This window comes from Hetaerina americana, unplaced genomic scaffold (genome assembly GCF_022747635.1).
Source record: "Hetaerina americana unplaced genomic scaffold, ioHetAmer1.1.p SCAF_3, whole genome shotgun sequence".
NCBI classification, from domain to species: Eukaryota; Metazoa; Arthropoda; class Insecta; order Odonata; family Calopterygidae; genus Hetaerina; species Hetaerina americana.
The window spans coordinates 73,973,815-73,986,322 of NW_027286874.1; the positions used below are offsets into that span (position 1 = coordinate 73,973,815).

General features: G+C 40.3%; 1 protein-coding gene across 1 annotated transcript; it reads left to right on the forward strand.

The window, feature by feature from the left end:
• The first annotated feature begins 5,350 nt into the window (after nucleotides 1-5,350).
• Nucleotides 5,351-12,107, forward strand: LOC139690435 (zinc transporter ZIP2-like). The gene is made up of 2 exons (XM_071587886.1): nucleotides 5,351-5,731; nucleotides 11,406-12,107. The coding sequence occupies exons 1-2, from the start codon at nucleotides 5,351-5,353 to the stop codon at nucleotides 12,105-12,107; spliced, it is 1,083 nt and encodes a 360-aa protein (XP_071443987.1).
• Nucleotides 12,108-12,508: the final 401 nt, after the last annotated feature.

A 12,508-nucleotide genomic window follows, 5' to 3' on the forward strand; every position in this document is an offset into this window, starting at 1 on the left:
ATGTAGTTTCATTTAACTCAGGTCTTCAGCTAAATTAATGTGTGTGCCTAACAAACTCTGTCACTCTCAGCCACCATTGTGCATTATTAACCTGGTTATTTTTAATGCACTCTAATAAAATTTGGATTTGGGACTCCTAAAATCATATAGGATTATTGACACATTACACTGCAAAACTATCTAAAGATCTGCGGTAGAAAACTGGGATTTTCTGGTTCAACTGTTGCTCAAGAAAAATGTTTTGTTACAGAAATTTGACATCCTCTTGGAAATAATCAATACTTGTGAATATGATGGGACATTTTAATTTTGTTGATGCATTCTCTCAATTACTATGACCAAAATAAGTTTTTGTTTCCAGTCAAAACTCTGTGAAACTGAAACATTTGAAGCATTTAAATACATTATAATTCTCAGAAGTTATCCTGATCCTCAGGTTAATTTTCCTGTTAGTTTGAAAATCTGAAAAAATGTAAATACATCTTGAATTATCATTATCTTCTTAACTCTCCACTAAAGATAGCATATTGCTGATATACATTAGGAATTCATAAGATGTTTCTGAAAAAACTGCTATTTGATCAGCTACTAATAGAAAAACATCTTTACCTATCTAAGTTTCCCTCAACATGTTTCCATGTGCACATTATATTATGTTGAAGGTGATTGGGCACAATATGCCTAATAAATCTTAGGAATTTACATTCCAATATTTTCTCTGTGTGTGGGCATCTGAAATTATTTTTCTTAATTCTTGATATGACAACTATCAGGACTTCATTCAAGTTTCTTCTTTTCATTTACAGAACTAATTATGTAAACTCCTCCCTTAGCTTACCCATAAAACCCATAAAACTATCCTCAATCATTAATTGCAGCTTGATGAAACAAGTTTCTCATCCTATGGAGGTTCCCTGAGAAGGACCTCCTTCAAAAGCTTGTAAATCATAAATGCCCTACCATATTACAGTGCCATTGTATGCATGTATGTATGCATTTAAATAATTACACAAATCAAAATTCGGTTCAAAAGTCATTGCCTGATATAATGCCTGAGGCTAAATCTAGAAAATGCAACTGGAAAAGGAAACTGACATTCTGAGAATGAAGCAAGGCAATCCCAGTCAACAACCCATAGTATTTTCAAGCAAACGCTCTAATTACCCATTAGCCCTTAAAGTGAAGAATGACAATGAGGAATATGGTTTGCTTGATAAACAATAGGGCTTTGGTGCAGATGCATGGCATTTATTCTTATTGGCAATAGATGGATAATATTTGTGGATGTGGACTCAGTGGAAAAACGTATAAAATCACAACAGGCCATATCTCATTGGTAAGTTGGATTTGTTGCTTTTATTAATCGATTAATGATACTTTCCAAATCATGAACTCTGGGTAGGAGTATATAGGTTTGTCTGGGGTGCTCAGAGATCATCTACTCATAAAACTAGAACCATAAGGTCATCAGCTAAAACACTTTCTAATTGTGATACTGCAATACTCTGAATTGATTGTATAGAGTATTGAAAAACCTCCAGCCATTTAATCTATCGGTAGAATTTTTTTGGTATTCAGTTTATGCCGTATGAAATAATTCACTTAGAAAAAAGTAAATTCTATTTGAATTTATTGCTCCTTTGTAAGATGCTGCATATCCTGGATTCCTTTTTTCCTGGTATTTGTTTAGTAGATATTTGCCTCTCTACTGTGCATATTACCTGATAAACTTAGTGGAATGAGGAAATGGTGCATACAGAAAAAAATCTCTCTTTTCAAAAGAAATAATTTAAAAATCCATCTGCCATTAATCCTCCTGGTGTTACATTTGCTCTCAGTGATTTATAGTATACAACCAGTCATAACTCTTCATGAGAGGAATGTCTTTTGTTTGGCTGTACCATTGAAGTTGCTAATTGCATTGGAATACTTAAACCATTAAGTTGAATCTAGGTACCTGTTGGGAGATGGATATTTTGGTATCTTTTTAATTTTATTGAAAATATTAATTGACACTTTTCTATTTGTCGTACATGAAAATCAAAGAAAATGGAACTGAGGACTTGTGATTTGGGATCAGACTGTTGTGGTTAGGTTCATTTCCTTACCACACCCAAGGGTTAGGGTTCAGTGGTGCTCCAATCTTTGACAGATAAGTCTCGGGGTGACTTGCCCAACTACTACATTAGTTATAAACCAACTCAATAACTTTGTGGATTCAAGGCACGACCATGACTAAGTATCATATTTTTTTGTGGTGTTTCCTGATTATATCAAGGAAAAGACCTTGATTTTTCAAATTCCGATGATAAATATTAGACATTGGATTCGAGATCCAGACTATGGAAGATGATTTATACACTGGAAAATTCTTGCATTTATACAACAATTTCAGAATGTAAAAATCATTCGCCTTTACCGAGATTTGGGGGCTTTAAAGGAGCAAGATGCTATAAGGAAACACCGTACATGCAATGTCACTGGCATTCGTAGTCGTGCGCTATGCGCCACAGTCCTCGAGGTTAAAGCCAACTCAAAACACACTAGGGGTGTTTTACCTTTGACAAATTCCAAGAAACTGCGGAAGATGTCGCGACAGTAACTTTCAGCGAAGTCTTCCGTTAAATGTGCATCACAATGCAACAATAACAATATGCATTAAATTTGTCAAAGTTAAAAGGTCAATGCGAATGATTTTTGCCCTCCGATATTGTTGCATTGTAATGCACATTTAGCGGATGACTCCTTTATAATAGTTACTCTCGCGGTATCTCCAGAAGTTTCTTGGAATCTTGCATTTATCTTCACACCAGTAAGTAACCCCATGTAATCAATGATAAATTACATTCGTTCATTATGAGGTAATTCCTTTGCATTTTTATGAAAGGGACCCAGATCGACCCTTCAGGACCTGGCGTTGTGCTAGGGGCACCCTCAGCGCCGGCTCTAGGCGCTCATAGCTCCAGCCTGTTAGGCGGAATGCGGCATGGTTCCCCCTTGTGGGAACCACAAAAGCTACATCTGCGGTCTAATGAAGTTATCGTTAAATCATTTTTCATGGCAGATATTATTGAGAATGAGGATATTATTATCAATGTCTTCCTGATAGGTGTGATGAGGGATCTGAAAGACAGTATACCACTCCCTTTGAAAATAACACTATTCTGTTGACCCCTTGGCCGTGAGCGTCATGTTGAGGGAAACAGGGGTGCTCTGGCACCTTTGTTTCCCACTGAATCATGGAAAAAGTTCAAAGAGAATAAGCCGTCAATGTAAAGAATTATATTTTAGGTATTTATTCAGTATTTTTTATCATTCACAAATACGTAGTAATTTTTGTTTTTTTTTATTATGGTACTGCCGATTTTCAACGAAGAGAATTTTTCTGCTTTGAATCCGCAACGTTCCACCTTCTCCACTAACCTTATGTTCGTACTTCATAAGTTCTTACATCCCTTTTCTCTTTGTCTACTACGTAAGTATGGATATGTTTTAGATTTTTGAAGCGTTTTCGTGTTTGAATGTTTATTTAAGCCTGACGGGGCTCTCCTTCTCCCCTTTTACCTCTCCCTGCCCTTATATCGTCCTCGAATCAGTCTAGTGAGCAAGGCTAGGCACGCATAAGCAGGAGAAGCGTGAAGAGAGCCGACCATCTTCCCTTGCGTTAGCAGCAGGATACGAGAGGGAGACGGATGATGCAGTGAATCGACCCGAAGGAAATAAGGACGTATTTCGCTGAGCTTGAATTCGCTCAGCTGATCGGAGGAAAAGCTCGCGGGAAATTATTTCGGAAGTCAATCTGTAGGTAGATCCAAGGGGTGAAGGACAAGCTGGGTGAATTGGCACCACGACCGCCTCCTTGCGAAATACATTTGGCTTCAATAAAATTCGAAATAAATATTAATTAATGCCCAACACTACTTTTGAACACCTTTTTGAACCCGAACGCAAACTTGTCTACTGGAGGGTGCTTTATGGTATCTAAATAAGTGCGGCAAGTATTTAATTGAGTTAGAGTTTTACATTACTTCTAGAAAAGGTTCAAAAAATATTTTTATTCGCATATAGAAGCTACCTTCATCACACATTACGAGGTTTTATCAATCATACACCGAGGCCATCCATTATGTAAAGTGCTTATTAATACCTACACCATTCGTGTGCGACGAACTTTCTCGATGCGTATGCAGGGTGCGTGAATATCGCGTTTCTACCACTTCGCGTTGTTTCCAGATGACATCGATTTCAACAACATTCCGGCTGTCTGCTTCACTTCGGCCCGAACACTCTGGCTGGAATGGGAAAGATTTCGAAATCTCTAAATTCCTCTCTCTTAGAATGAGAGATTCAAACGAAAACTTGGCGAGCACAGTATGGGAGCGAGCGAGCGATCGTAATTCGACCGCGCATGGCCGATAAGGACCAGTGTTTATCACATCAGTTGAAGTCCATGACTATTCTATCAATATTTATTTTTCTTAGCAAGTCTAAGTGATACGAAAGGTTTCGGAAGGCCCATCCGCTATTTTCTTCGAGTTAACCCAACAGTTCGCAAGAGGCTCCATTTGGTTTGACTTCGGGACGGATTCTAAAAGAAGAAAAAAATAACGAAACCAACCTATTTCGTATCACAGTCAAAAAGAGTTCGCATACCGCATTTCTGTTTTCTGGAGAACTTCACATCGCGGTGAATTGAACGTCGGCACGTCGATTACTTTCGTCCGGGCATATTTTACCTCGGACCGAAAGAAACATTGGGGAATCGAAAACCGGAAGACGGTTAGGCGTTACGAACCCCTCACTGTTCCCCCATTCCTCCCCGCATTTTGTGCGTGGTTACTCACTGAGGAACGTCAAGTCAATTCGGTAAATGACGGGGCCCTCTAGGACTAAAACAAGGCCTGTTATACTCTCTCCCCTTGTTGATTTTCAAATTCACCTTTTAATTGCTCCTAATGAGAGAACGTGAATTTATTTATTGTTAAACACTTCTAAGCGCATAAAGGAAACTAGATAGAATAACCGATAAGTAACGTTGTACTCTTTATTGCTCAATCCTTCAGTTGTAATGCTCAATTTGATTAGTGCAGTGATATAGCCCAAGGCTTTTCCATAGTACAGCTAGCCGAGGTGGCATTTTTCTCAGATTGTCACTGGAGGCTAACTACAGAAATTAGTCCGACGGAAGCTCGACGGCGATACCACTCTTTATCTTCTCCTCCTGGGACTACGACGCCCGATCGCTGATAAGGATATTTTCGAGCTCTTTTCGTCAGCCGGGTCAGGAAACCCTCGAGGGACAGACGGGTCTTCTGCCTTCAGAGAGCGCCCCCGGAGGATCGATCCGGCGATGGAGGACGATCTCATGGCCAAGTGGCTGGCCGTGGCCGTGCTTGGACTGGGAGCGATGGCTGTTGGTCTACTTCCTCCCATCCTTGTGGCTCGCTGTGGTGGCCACAGGACCACCTCATCTTTCTGGAGATCCTGTCTGTCGTGCCTTCTCTGCACGGGGGCAGGGCTCCTACTAGGGACGGCCCTGGTGCATATGACGAGGGAGGCGAGGACCAAGCTCACTGACTTCGAATTGACCTTCCCTGGCACCACGGAGACTCTCCTGGGCTTCGGGTTCCTCCTCGTCTACTTCACGGAGGAGATGGTGCACTTGGCGCTACACGGGACGTCACGAGGTCACAGCCGACGCGACTCCGGTCGTCCCAGCATCACCGAAACGGTAAGTTCGAGCGATCGTAGGTGTTCGTTTGCTGGATGAAATAAAGGTTAATCTAAAAGAAAAAAGTTATCTCAATCTTCCCATCTAATGCCTACATATATTTTTTCGGTCCAAAGTGCCTATTTTGCTCTTTTTCGAGGTGGGTTTATTGGGATTTTATTCGGGTATCTTCAAGTGCAAATGGAAAGAAATAAAAGTGGACGGAAAGGAAGAAAACAAACGATGAGATTCTAGAAATGGTCGGGAAAGAGAGACAAATGATTAGGAATTTCGAAGGAGGCAGGAAAAGTGGGTGCAGGAGGTACTGTGAGAGACAACGGGTTGCCGAAGACGGTGATATGCGCGTATGTTGCGGGCAGAATGATGTGAATAGGTATGGTAATTCCAGGTAGAGGGAGGAAAAAAATGTTCATTTTGAATTGAATTAGAGTAGATTGAAAGTATGCAAAACTAATAGTAGTATTAAGGGGAGGCGACCGACTGCTGAGGTCATTTGCGCCATTAGGGATGGAGAGGAAAGGATGAAGGGTGGAGAGAAACCCGGCGTCGGCATACTCTTTACGAAAGGTGCCAAGGGGTCCGCAACTTAACGTTCCATCCGACGGACGGCGTACTCACTCAAAGTGCCCTCAACAAAGCACCTCAAGTAGGGATCGAGATGCCTCTGAAAAATATTCAACACCGCTGAGATTTGAACCCGAGCCCTCTTGGTGGGAAGCCACCGCACCAATCCCGATCCCCGTATGCAAAACTGAAAAATGAGATATAGTAATATGTTTGATGGGGTTTAAGAATACTTTGTGTCAAATTCGTTAGATCTTAGGAGTACAGTATTGTGAAGTACCCGGGTTCATCGAAAATTCACCCTAAGATTATTAATGCTACTGAACAATCTTAAAATATCAGATATGACTATTTCGCCATTAGCTTGTCGTACGAGTAAATTGCCCGAAAAATTATAAATTATGAAAAATATACCGTACAATTAAGAAACTCGGTACGGTTTAGACACTTGAGTGCATCGTTTTCATAAAATGTTTCCTGTGGTATGTGCATGAGAATTATATGTTGGTCAAACGTAAAGAGAGTAGGTTTTATCAGACGGTTTGAAAGAAAAATAGGATGCAGAGGTAAAGAATAGGCGTCACTTCACTTTGATTGGTTCATATTTGAAATATGCGGCAAGTACTTATTTTTGATCCATGGGCGGAAACGTAACTTAAGGAATCGGGAAAGGTACAGGGAAAATCCAACATATTTGTTAATAAGTGCTACGAGAAGCGATTAAAGGCTTAATATTGCAGGAATTAAGTTGGGAGACTATTTATTCTCGAAGAGAGCAGGAAAGACTGTTGGAAAAGTACATTGTACATGCGTTTTCCTTGCTACATTGAGGACATTATTATGGCACCAAATTGTATTGGTAATCGTCAAATACAGTTTCATGTACTCGTTCTTCCCTCGCACGATACGCAATCGTGGCAGAATATAACCCGAACACCCAAATATTTTTATCAAAAAAGCTAAATGTAACGATTTAGACAAATACACCATTCACCGCATGATGTACATATATACTCATAGTCAAATAAGTGTGAATCTGTACGAGTCTTTGTGTATATGAGAAAATGTATGTATTCAAATGTATGAGCTCATGTTGGTGAGTGGACGGTTGGTAACCTACCACGCCCCGCCACTTCCCCTCGCTTTCGGCTGGCGAAGTATTGTGTAGTTGCAGTTTGTTAGAGGCCAAAACACATCCTACAGTTGATAATTTCATACTCTAGGTTCGGCAGGTATTAAAGTTTCGGCCGCAGGTAGGAAAAGTCAGTCAAAAGATAAGTCAAATCTAAAAATTTTCCCCAAGCAGGGGACATGTCCCCCCATTGGATCTCGGATTTTATTTAGGTATCTTCAAATGATGTGAACACTATACACCGAAGAATTCATAAAAAGTAAAACAAAAAACAAGGTTGTGTCTAACCAATATGAAATTTATACCTTCAATGCGCACTGCTGGCAGTACATTATATTACCTCAACAAGTCAAAGCTAATATATTAGCTGATAGATTAGCATAGGAAAATTGACATAGATTTGAGTTTCCGTTACGTCAGTTTATATTTTATTTCCAAAAATTTCCGGAATTTCAATTAGGGTTCGAAAAACTAGAACCCACGGGCAGGGTCCGTTTCCGTCAAAATGTTGTGTCGTAATCCTTGAATGCATTGCACGACTCTGAAATCTCGTTTAGCTAATTGCAGAAGCATTTGTCTGCCCACACTGAGAAACTCTTTTATTCGATCCGGTCCGATACGAGGAGAGTTCGCGAAACCCCTATCTTAAAGCACCGCCAGTCACTGGCACTTTTGATGCGTGATAATCTCTTCACGTAATTTAATACTTGAATAATCGATTTCAATTACTTTAGCCATGCCAAACAAAGTATTGTTTCAGAAATAATGCCATCAAACTATTCACCTATTCTCACTAAAAAGAGCAACTTAGCTGGTTCGCTGGGTTGATTTTAAATATTTCTCTTGAGAATTGACAATATTCATATTGATATTTATGGAACGATTATAAATCAGGATCACTTTAAGGGGCATCCTTGAATTACCTAAGGTTATTTTCGGCTTTTTTGTACTCTCTTACCCCGCTCCTTTGTGAGGTCTGTAGTGTTTGAACCCTCAATCCCCATATCCTAAATGTTATCGACACTATAATTGATATACATGTATTAAACACGTAATAAAAAAAGCGTTTTTAACGTCTAAGATAGACGCTTTTAAGAAGAAAGATTTTAAATGCGAATATCTTCTTGTCACCTGAATTACATACTTGTAATGAAAAAGTACACAATCACGAATGAAACTTGTTTATTTAATTGGTATTAAAATCGGTTGTAGCATTCCAGTGAATATGAGCGCTGGGCTGCTATTTGGGGGAGGGTACGTGTTCGATACTCTGGGAACCCTCAGCTTCATCCTAGCCGTGTGAATTTTTGGGTATCAGATCTACCATGGGAAAGCACATGCGTTACAGGGCATTAGGAACTAACCCCCACTCCCCTTTGCTTCGAGAAAAATAAACAACAGAATGAAATAAAACAAACTAAACATTTCGAAAGTTTGTCAACAGATTAATGAGTGCTTTAATAACCCTGAAGCAAAAATTTCATTATTGAGCATGCGGACAATGCTTCCAGTTTTTCAATAAGGATAATTAAAATTCTTCTCAATAGAAAAGACTGAAATAATGGCATAGTCCTCGTAATCCAAGAAAGCGTCAGGTTATTTAAGGACATCCCCTTTGGAGTAATCCATTGCGTTGCCTAGTCAAAATCAACCTCCGTAGTATAGAGCTGGGCTGCGAGTCAGCTGCTTCAATGCGCTCGCCTGTTTCCACCACGGTCGGATCTCCCGTGAGACATTGATCGTATTGTGTTCACGTTGCAAATTGAAATCAGTCGTCGGATATATTAAATCTCTTAATATATTTAACTGCACTATGTGCGAGAAACATTTCCCTCAGCGTTCGTTCATTCAATATTGGTGGTCATTTTTTAAAACCTCATTGATTACTGCATTCAGATTGCATGTAAACAAAAACTCGAAAATAACAATCGCTTGTATTTACGATCAACATATTCGATTCCTCCACCCTGCTTCAATGTTATGATTTTTTCTTATTCCCCAAATTGTTAAAAACTAACTCCTAAGCTTATAAAAATGTGTGTTTCTCTAAATAAATAGATAAATAAACGTTTTTGTTCGGGCGAAATTGAGACCATAAGGTCCCTTCAGGGAAGAGTGGATCGTGAACAAAACTGAATAAAGGGCACTAGAAGTAAAAATAAACCAAAAATGAGGAAAAAAATGTTTGATATGGGGGTCATAAATTCAAAGTTAATTTCATGAAATTCCTCTGAAGCAAAATGACGGACAAATATTACCACGTCCACGTTTAACTGATTTTGGTATTTAGCTTTGGTTTTTAGCGATTCAAGCAAAGTAAAAAAATTAATTGAAATCTTTTATTTTATGTTTTTTATATTTTTCTGGTAACGATACAAGTTCAGGATTAAATTCATGAAATACTCCTAAAGCTAGAAGAAATACAAAAGTGATGTACACATTTCACAGTTATTTGGTGCATAGTTCTGTTTTTTTGCGAAATGGATGAAGGAATGAAAAGACAAAGTATAAATATTTCAAGTCACTCCCTCAAGAGTGGAGAGCATATCGTTCTAATTATTCTAATAACCAATAATCACTAATTTTAATTTGCAAGGTGCCAATCATATAGCAAATATTGATTTTTCGTGGAACTTCATACCGAAAATTGGGTCAACTAGGTGACCATCAACAGGAGTGACAGTTTCACAGCCGGCAAGGCAACATAACGATGTATGGCAAGTGGTCAAGTGTGTGTATTCATGTTGGAGGAGGCGACGGAGGTAGTGAGGGATCGGTTTCTGAGTGTGGGCGGAGACAAGACAAGGTGTGGGAAGGGGAAGTGGGGGAGATGTGGTTGCTATTGTATTGCGTTGGAGGTGTACTTTTAAACTTGGGAATCAAGTCAATTTAGGAACTGTTGATGGTTTCTTGTTCACTGTTCATGATTTTTCCTTTGTGCATGTGTATGCACAATTTCTCCGTGGCGTCGAATTTGAAATTTTGGGTGTGCCTGATTAGGTATAAATCTTTGAGTGTACGTTATAGAGTGAGAAGTTTCGTAAATGTTTTACGATGGGCAATTTTTCAAAACGGCCGTTATTACAGTGTGTTAAGTGTTCCTTGAACATGGTATTGGCACTGAGTTTAGTCTGTTCAGTAAATGATTTGTGACAAGTGCCTGCACTTCACCTCGGATGAAGGTGAAGGATTTCTTACGGATTTCTCTATTGGGAGCGTTTAATATATTTTGGATTATCCAGCAAGTTTCATAGAATGTTTGTGTTTCTGAAACTGATATCAGATTTCACTTGTCTGAAAATGGTTTGAAGCCCTTTAATGAATTTTGGTTCAAATGGAATGGAAAAAATTTTTTCTTGGGGGTATTGTTCAATGGCGTGAGTGTAGTTTACTTGCTTGCGAGTTTTTTATACGTGCTAATTTTAATAATCGTTGGAGGTTTTTTTGATTGATCCAGTGACTCTTCCGTAAACGTTATATAGTTATCTAATGACCGTAAGTGTTATGTCTAACACTTCCTTTGACATTTCTCAAATATAAGAAAGGTAAAAATGCTCAAAGTCTGAACAAAAAACAGTAATTTTTACTTAAAATATTATTTTGGTATACAATATGATTTTGCATAAAAAACTCAGTATATTCTTGAAATTATTTGAATTTAGAGGGTAGGGATGCTTACGTCCGATTTTGTTATGAATATGCATCGCGCTAGGCAAGAACGAGCACATGAATCTTAACACTGTGTATCTCTTTCATCTTATCGTTGATGTTCCAATCTCCCTATGTAATACGGGCAGATAGTAGTTCCCTCGGTGTCACAAGAAAACTCGGGTAGTCGGTGCCTATCCAATAGCCTTGACTCTTACTTGTTCTCTTCGTTACTCAAAAGGACTAACAACCCACTTATACACATGTTTAATTCCACACTATGGTTACATCACTGCGCCAGCAATAATCGGGACGTCTAACCGTTTTCAGGAAGCTCCCTTTCGCCCGAGGGGTGACGGACCCCCGTGCTACGGCAGCCTGGAGGTTTGCATGCCCCCATTGAACGAGTACCGGCAGCGCGAGACCGAGAATCTAATCGGTTCAGTCCCCCGCGGAGAGGAAGTGGTGGCTCCCGGTGGCGGTCGGCCGTTGCAGTCTCCGACGGCTCCCAGCGATCATGACCCAGAGGCAGCTATCTCCTCATCTCCACTCCCCACCACGATGCTTCTCCTTGCCCTATCTCTCCACTCCAGTATCGAGGGGTTGGCCATCGGCATCGAGTCGACAGCCAAGGGGGTTCTCTTCATGCTCATAATGGTCGCTGTGCACAAGTTCGCCATCGCCTTCTACCTTGGGGCCGAGACGGTTCTGTTCGTGGGACCCAGCGAGGGACGCCAGGAAACCCCCGCATCCGTTGGCAAGGCCGCCATTTTCCTGGCCATATTTTCCCTCTCTTCCGCTGTGGGAATCTTTGCCGGCGCAATGGTCGGGCACTCGGGCTTGGAGGCCGAGAGGAGCGAGGTGGTAGGCGCGTTCCTTCAGGCCATCGCCTCCGGGGCCCTCGTCTATGTCTCCCTTATCGAGATCATCCCGCGAGAGAGGGCTCGTTGCCATTCAATAGGTTTGTTTCAGTTCATCGGAGTCACTTTGGGGTTTGCTACGCCGGTAGGGCTCAACTTCATCTCGTACTGAAGAGCGACCCTCCGGTCGGTGACGTCCACACCATGCTCCGAGGATGAATCAGGCGTGAGGGAAGAAAGACACTCCGGGTTATCCTTCCGTCTATTTAATCATTGTTCCGACGTTCCCTAGTAACTGTACAATACTGGATCCATAATGGGAATGTGTTGCTGTCACAGGAGACGGGTTGTTTTAAAATGAAGCATTGAAGATTGTTCAATTCTCGTGACGGGGGTCATTCGGGAAATGGCATAAGAGGAGAGGATGTGGCTAAAAGTTGAGTGCGTAGTGAAAAGAGAAACTAGCATAATGAAACTGAAGTGGTTTGGTGTTACTGGAAAATTGTATATAATTTATAGTGGATGCCATTTCATTTTTTTTCTATTTTAGATTTCAAACAAATATTTGTCTTA

What these genes read in the sequence shown, in the direction of transcription:
- LOC139690435 (XM_071587886.1), top strand. Translation starts at nt 5,351, where the DNA reads ATGGAGGACGATCTCATGGCCAAGTGGCTGGCCGTGGCCGTGCTTGGA. An exon ending in GTCCCAGCATCACCGAAACG is followed by an intron (nt 5,732 to 11,405) that starts GTAAGTTCGAGC and finishes AACCGTTTTCAG; the next exon opens with GAAGCTCCCTTTCGCCCGAG.